The sequence below is a fragment of the Schistocerca piceifrons genome, chromosome 3 (genome assembly GCF_021461385.2).
Source record: "Schistocerca piceifrons isolate TAMUIC-IGC-003096 chromosome 3, iqSchPice1.1, whole genome shotgun sequence".
Classification (NCBI taxonomy): domain Eukaryota; kingdom Metazoa; phylum Arthropoda; class Insecta; order Orthoptera; family Acrididae; genus Schistocerca; species Schistocerca piceifrons.
The window spans coordinates 311,279,814-311,298,050 of record NC_060140.1 but is presented as its reverse complement, the minus strand read 5'-3'; the positions used below and the strand labels follow the sequence as shown (position 1 = coordinate 311,298,050).

The 18,237-nt window shown below is 44.1% G+C and overlaps 1 protein-coding gene across 1 annotated transcript in view; it reads right to left on the bottom strand.

Annotated features, from left to right (window-relative positions):
• The window catches only part of LOC124788620 (F-box/LRR-repeat protein 16), a 284,668-nt gene extending 267,064 nt beyond the window's left edge, over nt 1–17,604 (bottom strand). Inside the window, exon 1 of the mRNA XM_047255889.1 lies at nt 17,383–17,604. Coding sequence (XP_047111845.1) covers nt 17,383–17,604 — 222 coding nt within the window. The remainder of the gene's footprint in view (nt 1–17,382) is intronic.
• Between the last annotated feature and the right edge of the window lie 633 nt (nt 17,605–18,237).

Below are 18,237 nucleotides of genomic sequence, written 5' to 3'. Positions count from 1 at the left end.
TTGCGTGATAAAGAACCTACTTGTCCTGATATTACTACTGATTGAAAGTCTGGCACTCTGATAGACTCAAAATAGCATATTTTGCTCTATGATTAACAGGTTATTTAAATTGTCATTAACATTGCTACAGGAAATTTAAATTCAACAACAACGTAAAATCAACCGCAGCACGCTAATAGGTCAACAGGGAGACAAGAAAATCGTGTACATTCTCATGAGTTATAAAGCACGAGTGTCAGAAGTAACTGCTAGGCAGTTTCGTACTACCAGTTAGCGTAAAGAGTTTGAGGCTAACGATATTCATCACTTCAGAACGAAGCACCGCGTGAATAAAAAGCCTCTAAACTCACAGCACCAAGAGTATATAAACTGAAGTGTGGAAGCTGATCAAAAGCTTACGTAGTTTAGACAGGACGTTTTAAATACTTTTCAAAGAGCACGTTTCAATACACAGTAACAAATCAGCGTCTAGTGATCATTTCCTAACTTGGAAGGAAGCCGTTGGCAGCATTGATACATACACTCCTGGAAATTGAAATAAGAACACCGTGAATTCATTGTCCCAGGAAGGGGAAACTTTATTGACACATTCCTGTGGTCAGATACATCACATGATCACACTGACAGAACCACAGGCACACAGACACAGGCAACAGAGCATGCACAATGTCGGCACTAGTACAGTGTATATCCACCTTTCGCAGCAATGCAGGCTGCTATTCTCCCATGGAGACGATCGTAGAGATGCTGGATGTCGTCCTGTGGAACGGCTTGCCATGCCATTTCCACCTGGCGCCTCAGTTGGACCAGCGTTCGTGCTGGACGTGTAGACCGCGTGAGACGACGCTTCATCCAGTCCCAAACATGCTCAATGGGGGACAGATCCGGAGATCTTGCTGGCCAGGGTAGTTGACTTACACCTTCTAGAGCACGTTGGGTGGCACGGGATACATGCGGACGTGCATTGTCCTGTTGGAACAGCAAGTTCCCTTGCCGGTCTAGGAATGGTGGAACGATGGGTTTGATGACGGTTTGGATGTACCGTGCACTATTCAGTGTCCCCTCGACGATCACCAGTGGTGTACGGTCAGTGTAGGAGATCGCTCCCCACACCATGATGCCGGGTGTTGGCCCTGTGTGCCTCGGTCGTATGCAGTCCTGATTGTGGCGCTCACCTGCACGGCGCCAAACACGCATGCGACCATCATTGGCACCAAGGCAGAAGCGACTCTCATCGCTGAAGACGACACGTCTCCATTCGTCCCTCCATTCACGCCTGTCGCGACACCACTGGAGGCGGGCTGCACGATGCTGGGGCGTGAGCGGAAGACGGCCTAACGGTGTGCGGGACCGTAGCCCAGCTTCATGGAGACGGTTGCGAATGGTCCTCGCCGATACCCCAGGAGCAACAGTGTCCCCAATTTGCTGGGAAGTGGCGGTGCGGTCCCCTACGGCACTGCGTAGGATCCTACGGTCTTGGCGTGCATCCGTGCGTCGCTGCGGTCGGGTCCCAGGTCGACGGGCACGTGCACCTTCCGCCGACCACTGGCGACAACATCGATGTACTGTGGAGACCTCACGCCCCACGTGTTGAGCAATTCGGCGGTACGTCCACCCGGCCTCCCGCATGCCCACTATACGCCCTCGCTCAAAGTCCGTCAACTGCACATACGGTTCACGTCCACGCTGTCGCGGCATGCTACCAGTGTTAAAGACTGCGATGGAGCTCCGTATGCCACGGCAAACTGGCTGACACTGACGGCGGCGGTGCACAAATGCTGCGCAGCTAGCGCCATTCGACGGCCAACACCGCGGTTCCTGGTGTGTCCGCTGTGCCGTGCGTGTGATCATTGCTTGTACAGCCCTCTCGCAGTGTCCGGAGCAAGTATGGTGGGTCTGACACACCGGTGTCAATGTGTTCTTTTTTCCATTTCCAGGAGTGTATTTGCAAGTGCTAAACAATGAACCTAAGGAACATTTGCAAATTATGTGAGAAGAAACTTACAAGAGCTGGCAATATATTAAACCATTAGGTGCACTTTATTAACAGTCCAGTTTTAGAAACTTTGAAGGCCTCTTTCAATCCTCTACCTCCGGCACAACACCCTTAAGAGCAACAGCCCGCTCACCAAGGAGGGACAACGGTGTCACATCGGTTCACACACCGTCCTAGCAGTAACCCGACACCCTGATTAGCTTCCGTACGCTCTACAGAATCTCATATGTGTGCAAAGCCAACAAGCAGAAACATATACAACCAGATAAATGCCATATCCTGTTCCCCGTAATTTTACATGGTTCTCATAACTCCACTTCTATACGTTGTTAGAGAATTTTAATATTTTATCTTTAATTTTATTTTAAATAATGTTTGAATTTTAGAATTTTAACATACGTTATCTCTTTTACATATGTTACTAGAATGTTTTCCGAGCGTAAGTCCGCAACGCTCATGTCATCCCTTCTACTTTCTCTCACTGTCTTTTCTCTCCTTTCTCAATCCCGCTCGCCCCACTTTTTCTCCCCTTCCCCCTCTTTCCCTCGCTTCCACCCTATTTTTCACCCTGTGCCCTCTCTCTAGTACTTACATATTTAAGCCATAGATCAAAGCTGCAAACTGCAGTATTCTGTAAGGACATAGTAAATTCAATAATTACGTGCGGAACATTTCTACTTATTGGAAAGTAATGGAGGATATGTACTTAGTACGATCAACTTCGATCGGAACTAGTCATACCGTAAACAACTGTGCAAGTGAGACGGCAAAATAAAGGACGTATACATTTTTTCAAAATATATCAACAAAGTTGTTGAATTTTCTCGCGACGTGTATGTCGGCAACAGTGACCGTGAAAAGTTCTTGCGGATCTATCTATAACAGATTAAAAGAAAAAAAAATGGTTCAAATGGCTCTGAGCACTATGGGACTCAACTTCTGATGTCATTAGTCCCCTAGAACTTAGAACTAGTTAAACCTAACTAAACTAAGGACATCACACACATCCATGCCCGAGGCAGGATTCGAACCTGCGTCTCGCGGTTCCAGACTGCAGCGCCTAGAACCGCACGGCCACTTCGGCCGGCGATTAAAAGAACAAATGTAGTTGTTTTGTTCGTAACTATTGCATTACATGAGTAAATTGTTTTGCTTGTCTGTGTTTCCATACGCTGCATCAAAATATACGAGTAACTTTTAGCGTAAACCTGCAATTGAGTTGTGGAGCACATATAGAGCGCCGGTATGTACCTTCCCCTGAAGTCCCACAAGTACTCGATGGGACCGCGAGCTGCTGACTCTGGAGGCCACTCAAGTGGTGAGCAACCGCGTTGTATACGACATGTGTGGCGGCTACGCTCACTACCGTTTGGGAGACTAGTTTGCAAAAAAAAGCTCGGTAGTATTCAGTTCACAGAAAGTTACAGTATCAAAATCCGGTGGTACTGTTCTCTGTCTGCATCCACATCTATACTTCTCAAGCCACCTGTCGATGTGTGGCGGAGGAAACTTAAGGCTCCATTCGCGGCGTGCGAGGTGGCACACTCGATTCGCATTCAGGAGAAGGACGGTCCAAATCAGCGCCTGGGAGTCCAGATTTTTCTGTGATCTCCCTAAATCCGTTCAGGCAAATCCCAAGATGGAACCTTTGAAAAGACACAGCGCATCCTTGTAACACACCTAGCTCGTATGCCGTCTCTAATGATCTCGATTTCGACAGGATGTTAAATTGTAATCTCCCTTCCATCCTTCCCTGGTCCATTTGCGAATATCATATGGAAAGAACGATTGTCGATAAACCTCTGTATTTGCGCTAATTTCTCGAGTTTTCGCGGTCATTTCGTGAGACTTACGTAAGAGGAACGTACGCTGCAGTCATGGACTGTGCGGCTGGTCCCGGCGGAGGTTCGAGTCCTCCCTCGGGCGTGGGTGTGTGTGTTTGTCCTTAGGATAATTTAGGTTAAGTAGTGTGTAAGCTTAGGTACTGATGACCTTAGCAGTTAAGTTCCATAAGATTTCACACGCATTTGAACAACCGGAACGTACTCCTTCTGAATTTCAATAGTAAACCTCTCCGTCCCGACCCTCTCGTAACGTCTGGCACTAGGGTTTGTTGAGCTCCTTCGCACCGAATAAACGAGCCCATGACGAAACAGGCCGCTCTTCGTTAGATCTTCACGTTATATATTCTATTAATCCAATCTAGTAAGTCCAAGACTGATGAACAGTACACAAGAACCGTTAAAACTAGTGTTTTGTAAGCCATTAATTCGCAAATTAGCTACATATTTCTAAGTTGCTGCCTATGAATCTCAGTCTAGCGTCTGCATTTCTTAGTTTAAAGTGGTCATTCCGCTTACATTCGGTCCGGATGGTTATTCGAGATATTTTACGACAGTTACTGTTTCCAGCAATTTGTCACAGTTTTATAATGGTACAGTAGTGGAATTCTGACCACGTCGGTAGCTGTGGGGTCAGTGTGGCTGAATGACAACCGTGGGCAAAAAAAAAAAAAAAAAAAAAAAAAAAAAACAACTTCAAATATGTGTGAAATATTATGGGACTTAACTGCTAAGGTCATCATTCCCCAAGCTTACACTCTACTTTACCTAAATTATCCTAAAGACAAACACACACACCCATGCCTGAGGGAGGACTCGAACCTCCGCCGGGATCAGCCGCACAGTCCATGACTGCAGCGCCCTAGACCGCTCGGCTAACCGCGCGCGACTGACAACCGAAGGCACTCGGGTTCGATTCCCAGCCGGGTGAGGGATTTTCCCGACTCGGGTCTGGGCGTTGTGTTGTCCTAATCATCATTTCATCACCGATATACAGTTAGTCTAAATGACGTCAACTAAAAAGACTTCCACCCAGCAGCTGCGACCCACTACCCGACAGAAAGAGAGAGTAGATTTCTTCTCTTACGCATGCGTAACATGTTGCATCTCTGGACCACATATGTCCAGTTGTTGCAGCACAGATAAGAACGAGAACTATCACACAATCGGCCTACTGGCTCATAAAGCCAAGGCGGTGACAAGAATATACAGAAGAATGGTAAAAACTGAAAATTTATTAGATGATGATCAGTTTGGCTTTCGGAAAGGCAAGGACACCACAGAGGCAGCTCTGACGATGTGACTGATAGTGGAAGCAAGACAAAAAAAGTAAAAACAGGCTCATAGAATTACCGACTTGGAAAAAGCGTTCGACAATGTAAAACGGTGCAGGATGTTCGGAATTTTAGCAAAAAAAAAAGGGTAAGCTACAGGGAAAGACGGGTAATATACGATATGGACAAGAACCAAGAGGGAACAGTAAGACTGGAAGGCCAAGAATGAAGTGCTCGTATTAAAAAGGATATAAGACAGGAATGTAATCTTTCGTGTCTGCTGGTCAATCTACATATCTAAGAAGCAATGAAGGAAATAAATGAAAGGTTCAAGTGTGGGATTCCAATCAGGGTGAAAGGATATCAATAATAAGATTCCCTGATGACATTTCTATCCTCAGTTACAGTGAAGAACAATTATAGGAAATACTGAACGGAATGAACAGTCTAATGAATACAGAATATTGAGCGTAAACAGAAGTAAGATGAAAGTAATGAGAAGCAGCAGAAATGAAATTATCGATACTCTGAACATGAAGAATTACGGATCACGAAATGGACGAAGAGAAGGGCTACTGCTACCTTGAAAGCAAAATAACACATGGCATACGAAGTAAGGAGGACACAGAAAGCAGATTAGCACAGACAAAGAGCGCATTCCTGGCCAGGAGAAGTCTCCTAGTATCACACATCGGTCTTAATCTGAGGATGAAATTTTTGAGAATGTAGGTTTGGAGCACGACATTTTATGGTAGCGAATCATAGACGGTGGGTGTGGTGTGTGTACTATAAGACCTTCGGTACACACACCATCAGATTATTTGACTTGTCGCTCTAACGAAGTAGGCGAGTGTCAGCAATATGTCTCGTGGTCTTATCGTGGCGTGTTTATCTTCTGCCGTTAGGTCAGATGATAGAAATGCCAATTGCATGCTTAGAGTAGCAGATTGATGGTGACCAACTTTAAACAGAACTTGATTAATTTTCACACACATTTATTGAAATAATAACAAGTATAAACATTACGTAACTGGATTCTGGATGCTATTTACAATTGACAATCTGAAGTTCCTTTGGTTTTGGTATGTTAATCTTATTCTCACATATCTCTGATACTTGACAAAGTGTCTATACATTTATCTTCATGGCTATGTATAGGAATATGGTAATCTTATTAGGTGCAGACTGAAACTTGACTGTAGACTGGTACAGACTAATGCAGACTGGTACAGACTGGTGCAGACAAATGCAGACTGACTAATCGGAGGTCTGTACAGTCGTTATAATACCTCGCGCATTCAGGTATCATTGCGCGAGTGTGATCCGCGAGGAGAAAAGTTCTACGTTAGAAGCAATCTCATTGGCTGCGTTACATATTAATACGCAGATCGGCGGAAGCAGAATTTGGTCCGTCTCTAAGGCAGCGCCATCTCGTAGTGCGGAGACGGACGAGCACTGCCCCTGTGCTGTTGTGCATAGCGGGGCGCGCTCTAGTGGGAAAGTTGTGTACGCGCTGACTACGCGGAACTATGTACACAACAGTGGGGCAACCAGAAAAGAAGGCAATCGCCGCATTTCAAATGTGGTGCTACAGAATAATGTTGAAAAAAAATTGTGTCGTCGGTCTTATGATGCGACCCGTCACGAATTCCTCTCCTGTGCCAACCGTTTCATTTCAAACTAGCAATTGCAACCGACCCAATCTACGTCCTCAGTTGTATGTTGGATGTATTCCAATCTCTGTCTTCCTTTACGGTTTTTACCCTCTACAGCTGCCTCTTGTACCATGGAAGCTATTCCCTGACGTCTTAGTGGATGTCCTACTGTCCTGTTTCTTCTCCTTGTTAATAGGATCGCTGAGAGTCAGGACTGTGCTCGAGGCAAGATGTATGATTGGTCCTCTAGTCCAAACATTGCAACCCAACTTTATTGTTATTTAAAGAAGGTCTAGCATGATTTAAACATAACGCAATTTGAGGGATACGCCAAAAATTCTCACTGGGGTGAAACATAGAATAAATATAATTTCTTACTAAACACTAAACATATCTTCAAAAATGCAGTACGTCCATGCACCACAGTGCACTGTACCGATATGTTCCAAAACGCCGCGTGCGAAAATGCGATTTTTCAGATGGTCATACCTCGGTTTCTATTCATCACAGAGATACGGGGTCAAATCTTTTGGGTAACCACTAGCACCATCTGTTCATCGGTGATTCCTGAGAAAAGTACCACTTGTGGGGATGACAAGTTCTGTAGTTTCAACTGACAGCAGATCATCGAAAATTTTGCAGTTTGTATTTAAGATTATGTTCCTGGGGAAATACGAAACTTTTTTCGATATCACTATCCGTTTTCGATAACCAGAGTATCCAAGTTATCGAACGTACGCAGAAAAGTCCAAAAACCAGCTTCTCGCCGTTTTTGATCCGTGGCTCGCAAGAATCTAAATAACTGACCATAGCAAAAAAATCAAATTTTTGCTGCACATTCTTTAGTCATTCATCTATAAACCCTATTTTCCCCAGGAAACCTGTATCGTTCTGGAGATCACCTGAAAAAGCATGATTTTTGGGTAGCAAAAGTACCAATTGTGGTGATGGCCAGTTCTGTAATTTGTGTTCACGGCAGATCGTCGAAAATTTTACCATATGTTCTTAAGATGATGGTCTCGAGGAACGTCGAAACTTTTTTGGACATCATAATGTGTTACCAAGATCCGGACATTCAAAGTTGTACTAATGTTGTAAAATATGCACATAATATCCGGTATGAGGAGTAAAAGTAGTTTTAACTGACTTTTAGGTAACACATGGTAAGGCTTCTAGGGCCATTGGAAGGGTTCTGAGGTCACCAAACTATGTTTAAGTCACCATTTTTTCACCAATAAAACTTTATAACGCAGTGTCTCTCTATAATGTGCACTTTTCGCTCACACTTATACGCCCAAAGTTATGCTGGAGTTACAAAAAAATAGGCTAAAACTAAAAATGGTCTCAACATCTCTGAAAAGAATATAAATTGACTGCCAAAGACTATGTAAAACTGGAAAAACTGGAAATTCAGTAAAATATTTCTAATAACGTTTTTAACCTTTTGTGATACAAACTATAAGCTGGGCGTTTTCAGTGAATTGCGATCGTTGAGGAAAGTACTGAGAAAAATCTGTAAAACAAACGATTTTGTGTTAACCAAATATTATGCGCAGTTATTTGTTGTTTATATGCGTGAAAGTATAAAAATGTGTCGAAGTGTACAAATATACTTCGTTTTAAATAAACTGCTTACGCTGTTATTTCAGTGTCGAAGTATACAAATAAACTTCGTTTTAAATAAACTGCTTACGCTGTTCTAACAGGGAAAAGAAGGGAAACGACCGAAAGAGGCTCCTGTCGGAGCACAAAGAGGGGAATAGCCTTCCTCTTGAAAAGATTCTGACAAAACCAGCTGCCCGTGTCCTCATTCCACCTTCCTCACAAGAAATTTCGGCGTGCGAACATATTCACGGTTATTTGTGCTGAAAGAGAGTAGCAGAGAGATACATCTACATCTACGTGATTGCTCTGCTATTCGCAATAAAGTGCCGGCCAGAGGGTTCAATGAACCACCTTCAACTTTCCTCTCTACCGTTCCACTCTCAAACGGCACCCGGGAAAAACAAGCACTTAAATTTTTCTGTGCGAGCCCTGATTTCTCTTATTTCATCGTGATGATCATTTCTCCCTATGTAGATGGGTGCCAACAGAATGTTTTAGCAATCGGAGGAGAAAACTGGTGATTGAAAGTTCCTGAGAAGATCCCGTCGCAACGAAAAACGCCTTTGTTTTAATGATTGCCACTCCCATTCACGTGTCATGTCTGTGACACTATCTCCCCTATTTCGCGATAATACAAAACGAGCTGCCCTTCGGCAGTGACGGTACGAGAGTGGGAGATAAAGGGAGAGGAGACGGTGATGGGTGGGACAGAGAAAGTGTCAGTGAAAGAGGAAGAGAGAGAGAGAGATGAAGATAATAGCAGAGGGGGCCAAAGAGAAATGAGATACTGATGGTCAGTGAGAGACAGTGGCAGTAAAAAGAGAGAGAGAATCCTGATGATAGTGGAAGGAAAAGTAGACACGATTCACAAGCTGGTGGAGAGGGGGGAGGGGGGGGGGGGGGGAAGGGTGAGCGATCTGGACCCTCTCAGACCGTAAGTGCTGGGGAGGGTGCATTTAGGACCGAAATTTTAAACAAGTGAGTATAGGGGAAAACTTAAGTTGGACCCATCTCCAGAATTTCTGAACTGCCGAGAAATGGTGAAGACAGTGGCAGTGACAAAGAAAGAGAAAAGAAGACAGTGTGAGAGGGGAGACTGTGATAGTGGGATATATTGTAAATCGACAGAAGAAAACCGAGACAGTGGGGGAGAGACATAGGGAGCGATAGTGTGAGGGAGATACTATGAAGGCTACACTACAGAGAGAGACTGGATAAAAGGACGTAGAATGTTACTTATTAAAAGAGCGCAAATATGTTAGCATGCTAAAATGTTTGATGATGAAATTGGAACGAGGAGTGAGGCAGCTGGTTCCCCCGCTATTATGTCAGTCTTTTCCGGTGGAACGTATTCGCCTTTTTGTGTTCCGACAGCAGCATTTTTCGGCTGGTTTATACTGTGGTAATATACGTTGTACGAGATATTGTCAGCGGAATTCGAACAAATTAACAGTTGTTCCTCGATCAATAGGTTGAATCAGAGTGTGTGGTAGTAAACACATTTGTGTCATCGAGCCACTACTGACGGTACTAACTCTGGTTGTATGTCGGATGCAGTGTTATCCTGTGTTACAGAAAATGTGAACATTAGAGAAAGTTATACAGAGCGCGGCTTGTCATTGCATTATATTTAGAAAGCGGATCTCCCCGAAGAAATAGCGCAAAGTGTTCCGACGCACAGCAGAAAATGTGTATACAGATGTATCAGATTTTTGATGTCGTAGAGGACATGAATGTAAGCGTTACCGGTGCTTATCAATAATACAGTGTCTGCAAATGCTTCGTTTTCTTCGCAAAAGGCAGAGCTCACCACTCAGGTTTTAGATGCTCCTGTTTAAGCTGTCGTTCTTACCATGGAAGCAACGAACTACTGAAATTAGTTTGTCATTATAAGCCACAGAATCCCTTCTATGAAATTTGATTACTTAGTTGCGGGTATTAAAATACGTAACGTTGTTTTTCTATGAACCTGTAGAAATACAGGATTCCTATTTACAGAATTGACACTTATAGTTAAATTTCCTGCCTCCAGAACGTAATTTTTTTTCAGAGTACATTTTTTGCATTCACATTTCTGCATTCCATACATATTTTCAATCAGCATTAGAGTAAATTGCGGAAACTAAAAATTTAAGTAACATTGATAAATATATTTGTATTTTTTTGCATTTAATTATAATCATTTCATAGAAAGGAAGCAATTAGTAGCACACCTGCGTGATGTGCTCTTCCTAAGATCATGCTCTAAATTTCACACTCGTTTTGCGATGAAGTCTATCCAGCACTTTTATTACGATACATAACATCCTTCATTCTTGTGCGAGTTCAAAATGACGCATAACTGGACATCGCTTTATTGAGAAAAATGTTTAATTTCATGCCCCCTATTATTTCAGAAAATTAGTAACAGCTATTATGATACTCCTTATATCATGGTAAAATGTTCTGTTACGATCAAAATTGTTCCTAATGTAGTAAAAAAAATAGATGTCAAGCATGTCTCCAGTTTCCCACTGCGGGTTTGAAAGAACTAACACACTAGTCACATGAGTCATGGAGGAGTGTGCAAGGGTTAAGTATGTCGAAGGAATACTAGTACCACGACGCTGTCATGGAGTAGGAGACTGAAAGAATTGTAATAAATTGGTTTGAAAAGTCGTGACGAAGACTGTTACCAGGAGCCCAAGACCACCACAGGTAGAGAATTCGAAGATAGCATAACCAAGAGCTAAAAGGCAAGGATGAAAACTGCTGCGATTGGCGAACTTCAAAATTCGGCTTCAGATGCTTCTCAGCAACGAATTATTGTAAAATGTATATATGCTCCTGTAACTATTACAATGATTTCCACACCAACGAATGTCTGGTGCCAGTAACACTGCGATAGAAGTGTTCTGCTCTCACTCGTTCCTTGCTGTGCCAGCACAGTCAGCCGCTGTGGCCGAGCGGTTCTAGGCGCTTCAGTCCGGCGCTGCGCGGCTGCTACGGTCGCAGGTCCGAATCCTGCCTCGAGCGTGGATGTGTGTGATGTCCTTAGGTTAGTTAGGTTTAAGTAGTGCAAAGTCTAGGGGACTGATGATCTCAGATGTTAAGTCCCATAGTGCTTGGAGCCATTTGATTTTTGTGCCAGCACATTTCAGTAAACAGACATCACCGCATTCGCAAGTAAACCCCAACGAATCGTGCTAGGGGTAGCGTATTATAACCTACTTGACTATAACAATGTCAAAGACGCTCTGAAAGCCTGTCGTTCAGCAAATGTTTTGAATCACAGCATAACAGCTTCCTTGCCAAATTATATTCAGTTGCCAAGATTCCCAAATCTGTGAGACGTTGTTGTTGCATAGTCGAACTGAGACAACTTTTATACGGGTCAGAGTGCTGAATGAGTGTAAAATATGCTTATAGCTGCGGAAACAAGCTTAAAACTTTAAGCTTGTGCATCTTATTCAAGAGTTTCAATGGTTCCAAAGTAATCTATTCGAAGTTTGAAGTATGAATTGGTTTCAAATATTGAATTTCGGCTTCTAAATCCGTTGTGACATCATTATGGTATTCATTGATAAAAAACTTCCATAGCTCAGCGACCTGATCGTCAATAATCTTCGAGTATTATTATAAAACCCCAGAATGACATAAAATACATTTATAAAGAATAAACCTTTTCTATTCACACCTGTCACTTCATTCCTGGTTTCATCATGAAATGATTTCCTCTTCCTAGTGTGCACCTCCAAAATTCAAGATCGATATTAATTGCACTGGTAACAACTTTAGATTAGGAAGAATGGCGTCCCAGTTTTCGCGAAAATACGTTGATTTATTTAATAAATTCTCAGCCGGTTATATCTCAACATCAATGGTAGTATTTCGAAATTGTAATAATTCGCTTCTGTGATTAATTGGTGTCAACAACTGTAGCTAAACTGATGCCATAATTAAGCACTTGAATGGCCTCACATTATCCAAACTATCCCTTACCACAGAATGTGCTTCAGGTGAAAAACTGAACTTGGCAATCTTACCCAAGTAAGCTGCAACTGGCATTGCAGCGTCAACCCGAGCACTTGAGCGAGTAACAGATATGGAATACAAAGAACTTTCAACACATCTTTCGAAATTTACCATCGCTGTGAATTGTTACTGAACAAGTTGTAAAGGAGTTTATTCACACCGAAAAAGTATCGCTTCATGACAACTCTCAGCTGCACGAACTCTACGTAAAACTACGACAAGCAAACACAGCAAATTTTGCAAGTGGATTTCACCGAATAAAATGTGTCTGAGCTCCTTTACAAGATTCTCTAATATTACTTCTGTTATAATAGCACTGTCCGGAGCATTCACTGATAGGAACTGAGTGTTTCACAAGTGTTGATTGAATTAAAGGTGCAATAGCAACTCTCGTTTTCTGATTACAGTCTACGAATTCCAAAAATCATTCAATTATTTCATATTCATCAACTTCCTACTTGAGGTAAATATAATGCAAGATGAATGTTGTTTTTTTCAGTGTGATTTGAATCAGGAATTGGATCAACAATAACTGAATAATACTTCTCATTTTGTCTCTGTTCCAAGATGGCACCCATGAAATGATCGGCACAACTAGAATTAAATTCATTCTTTGCATCAGTCGGCAGGTAGTTTCCTTGTAACTGCATTCCAGGTACTTGGCGGGTTCTGACCTTGCTAATGTGTTTTACAAGAAATGGATCACAGTGACTGAAGAGCTTTAATATTCCGAGGAAATTTCCATTATTTGGATCTCCAATTTCCTGAGCTGGATCTCTGAAGGCCAAGACTCTTTGACCAAATAACGTGAGAGTTCCCATTCAAGTTGGCTATTCTATAGATGAACAAAGGAAGAAAATTACTTCTTTACTTCGGAGCACCAGCATGTCCATTGTACATCTTTTATGTTAATTCATTTCTTCACTTTTACTGTTCTTTTAGGTCAACTATACACGAATAAAAATATTTTACTTTGTGTTTGATGTTGAACGCAAAATGCCGGCCGAAGTGGCCGTGCGGTTCTAGGCGCTGCAGTCTGGAACCGCGAGACCGCTACGGACGCAGGTTCGAATCCTGCGCCGGCTGAAGTGGCCGAGTGGTTCTAGGCGATTCAGTCTGGAACCGTGCTACCGCTACGGTCGCAGGTTCGAATCCTGCCTCGGGCATGGATGTGTGTGATGTCCTTAGGTTAGTTAGGTTTAATTAGTTCTAAGTTCTAGGCGACTGATGACCTCAGAAGTTAAGTCGCATAGTGCTCAGAACCATTTGAGCCATTTTCGAATCCTGCCTCGGGCATGGATGTGTGTAGTGTCCTTAGGTTAGTTAGGTTTAACTAGTTCTAAGTTCTAGGGGACTAATGACCTCAGAAGTTGAGTCCCATAGTGCTCAGAGCCATTTGAACCATTTGAACGCAAAATATTTTCTGTATACTCGTTTTCTGTGTAAAACCACCTTGCGATGGAATCAGAAGTGCCTTATCTTTGAATGTTGCTGCCAAACCTACCAAATTATAACGAAGCTTCACAGCTGTTGCCGTGTACACATGTTGGGGCAATTTTTATGGTAGGAGTTTCGAAAAGTAATCGCATTTTTGCCTCCATACAGAGTGGTCGTAGTACACGATGCCTAAGTGAAATATAGTCCATTCAAGACTAAACACGCAAAAGACTTGTAGAAGACGTTTTAGTGCACGATGTCTAAAGAAAATGTTACGTATTCAAGATTAAACACGAAATAGCACTGTATGCAACTGGCCTGTGTGATTCATAAAACTGAAGAACTGAAGCGGGATGGAAGAGCTAGATTGGTTATGCTGGTGCCGGGGTAATGTTCTTTTATTTATGACATGATACAAAAATTATTTTACAGTAGCAGTCTGCCATTTGCCGAATTAGCATCCTGGGTGATCAGAGCCCTTGAGAGATTTGGGTCCCCCATGAGGCTTGGGCCCGGGGCATTTTGCCTCCCATACCCACTCCCTCCTTCGTCGGGCCTGCTTATGAGTGTTTCCCACATATCCCTTTCCTGTGAAGACCCTCCTCACTGCTTACCTTATGACTCCACCTAATCTTCAACATCTTCTGCAGCACCACGTCTCAAACGCTTCGATTCGCTTCTATTTCGGTTTTTCCACAGTCCATGTCTCACTGCCATACCTAGAGTGTCAGAAATTTCTGCCCAACGAGCAAACTACTCTTGACCAGGAATTCCCTTTTGCCAATCTGGTCGGCTTTTTATGACCTCCTTGCTCCATTCGTCTTGTATTGTTTTCTGCCAAGGCAGCAGAATTCCTTAACTTCGTCTACTTCATGATCTCCAGTTCTGATGTTACTTTTCTCGCTGTTGTCATTTCTGGTACTTCACATTACTTTCGTGTTATAAGAGATGAGGATGTTCTCCACACAACCAGCAAAGAAAGGAACATGCGGAAGATACTGAACAGAAGAAGGGGTGTAAAAATCTTGAAGTCGGAGTTGAGTAAAGTGATCGGCCGATAACTGTTGAATCGTGTTCCTCCTGCAGGTTTCGGGAGTGGTAAGCCTCCCCACCCCCTTCCCCATGAACGACGGACCTTGCCGCTGGTGGGGAGACTTGCGTGCCCCAGCAATACAGATAGCCGTACCGTAGGTGCAACCACAATGGAGGGGTATCTGTTGAGAGGCCATACAAACGTGTGGTTCCTGAAAAGGGGCAGCAGCCTTTTCAGTAGTTGCAGGTTCACCACAGTCTGGATGATTGACTGATCCGGCTTTGTAACATTAACCATAACGGCCTTGCCGTGCTGGTACTGTGTTAAGACATCAGGGAATAGCTTCTATGATATGAAAGAGAGCTGTAGAGGGTAAAAAGTATAGGGAAAGACAGAGATTGGAATACATCCAACAAGTGCTACTCTGAGTTGAAGAGGTTCTCAAGAGAGAGGAATTTGTGGCGGGCCGCATGAAACCAGTATATCATTTTACGTCTACGTTTCATTATGTTATTTGTTAAGTTTTTCTCTCGGTGACTCGCTGTAGTGTGTGCTTGTATCTTACTGGAGCTCTGTGCTAATTTATGTTGAAAAATTAAGACACTGTGGTATCATGTGTCGATACGACCCCACGGGAGATGCGCATTTGGCAGCGTAACTGCAGTCGCTGACTGGCTATTCGTGCTCAGTTCAGAGAGCATCATTGTTGCTGTTGTAACAATTTCTTGATGCACTATTTGTATTGAGTCTTTGTACGTGTGAAGAAATACGAGATAAGGAAATGTTCTGTTTGTTGTGTTAACTTGTTCGCTAATCATTTCTACTCCTGTCCAGCTTTCCTACGACGGCAGTTGCCGCACCATTCCGTACCCCACTTCCGCTTATCGTTGCGTGCAAGGCCGTACACGTTGTAAGCACACTGGACAATAAATTACTCAGCGCCAGGAGATACCATGTAACACCCTCTCTGGCCTTGAAAATGGCCTCAGTTTGCCGAGGAAGAGTGTACTAGATTCTCCAGGAAAGTACACTACTGGCCATTAAAATTGCTACACCAAGAAGAAATGCAGATGATACGCGGTTATTCATTGGAGAAATATATTGTACAAGAGTTGACATGTGATTACATTTTCACGCAGTTTAGGTGCATAGATCCTGAGAAATCCGTACCCAGAACAACCACCTTTGGGCATTGAGTCAAACAGAGGTTGGATGGCATGCACAGGTACAGCTGCCCATGCAGCTTCGACACGATACCACAGCTCATCAAGAGTAGTGAGTGGCGTATTGTGACGAGCCAGTTGCTTGGCCACCATTGACCAGTCGTTTTCAGATGGTGAGAAATCTGGAGAGATCTGGAGAATATGCTGGCCAGGGCAGCAGTCGAACATTTTCTGTATCCAGAAAGGCCCGTACAGGACTTGCAACATGCGGTCGTGCATTATCCTGCTGAAATGTAGGGTTTCGCAGGGATCGAGTGAAGGGTACAGCCACAGGCCGTGACACATCTGAAACATAACGTCCACTGTTCATAGTGCCGTCAATGCGAATAAGAGGTGATCGAGACGTGTAATCAATGGCACCTCATAACATCACGCCGGGTGATACGCCAGTATGGCGATGACGATTACACGCTTCCAATGTGCGTTCACCGCGATATGGCCAAACACGGATGCGACCATCATAATGCTGTAAACACAACCTGAAAAATGACGTTTTGCCATTCGTGCACCTAGGTTCGTCGTTGATTACACCATCGCAGGCGCTCCTGTCCGTGATGCAGCGTCAAGGGTAACCGCAGCCATGGTCTCCGAGCTGATAGTCCATGCTGTTGCAAACGTCGACGAACTGTTCGTGCAGATGGTTGTTGTCTTGCAAACGTCCCCATCTGTTGACTCAGGGATCGGGACGCGGCTGCACGATCCGTTACAGCCATGCGTATAAGATGCCTGTCATCTCGACTGCTAGTGATACGGGGCCGTTGGGATCCAGCACGGCGCTCCGTATTACCCTTCTGAACCCACCGATTCCAAATTCTGCTAACAGTCATTGGATCTCGACCAACGCGAGTAGCAATGTCGCGATACGATAAACCGTAATCGCGGTAGACTACAATCCGACCATTATCATAGTCGGAAACGTGATGGTACGCATTTCTCCTCCTTACATGAGGCATCACAACAGCGTTTCACGAGGCAACGCCGGTCAACCGCTGTTTGTGTATGAGAAATCGGTTGGAAACTTTCCTCATGTCAGCACGTTGTAGGTGTCGCCACCGGCGCCAACCTTGTGTGAATGCTCTGAAAAGCTAATCATTTGCATATCACAGCATCTTCGTCCTGTCGGTTAAATTTCGCGTTTGTAGCACGTCATTTTCTTAGTGAAGCAATTTTAATGGCCAGTAGTGTAATATCCAACCGAAGCCACTCATTGGTGATTAGGTACTGTAGAGCTACCAAATGAGTCCTCCTTGACCCCTCGGATTTGCACCTGGCGCTTGTGGCAGCACAGCTCTGGTGTACTGTACGTGGGAGAACAGCTTTTCGGGGCGCGAGGTGCGGGCCTGCTGCAGTCGGACAGCAAACAAAGCGGTACTCGACTCGTCGCGCAGAGCCGCGTCGACTATCGAGCGTCGCGCTGCCGCATAATGGGAGGCCTCCCAGAAAAATGAAAGCGGAGCGTAGTATAGCAGAGCCGAGCGCACCAATCGATACATCGGCGGCTGGCGGCCGCCGAAACAATGAGCCATTACGGCAGTCAGACACAGTCGCAGCCACCTGCCGTGATTGCGGCTTCACACACCCAGCATTGTCACCGCGCGCGCCTGCCACCATTGTCAGCGCCTTTTCTACCCGCCCCGCTCCCATCCTCACTCTTCCCGCTCTCCCCTCTCCCTCCCCTGGTCTCTTTCTCCCTCCCTCGCTCTCTTACTCTCTCTCTCTTTCTCTCTCTCTCTCTCTCTCTCTCTCTCTCTCTCTCTCGCTCCTCTTTTTTTTTTTCTGCGCTCACTGCATGCAGCCTCCCACGGTGTCATTTTTAGTGTTTAAAGCCTCGTCTACGGCGCACTTGTTAAGAGGAGAGGCGCTCTTTTTCGTGTTTAAAGAACGCTCTAACGTCTATCCCTTTTAGTACCATTATCAGATCACCGTGGCTGTAGCAATTATTGAGGAAACTAGGACAACTGACAGCTCATTCTTGTAACTTCTGTTCTTCATCTATTAAGTTATAATTCAGGTATTTATTCATTTGGCATCCGGATTTTGAAGCATACAGCCATGAAAGAATACAAATTCTTTCTCCTGTTCCAAAATTCACAGTAACGATTACAATGTTTTCCACACTTTACAGACATTGATAGTTTCGGTACGGACATACACAACAG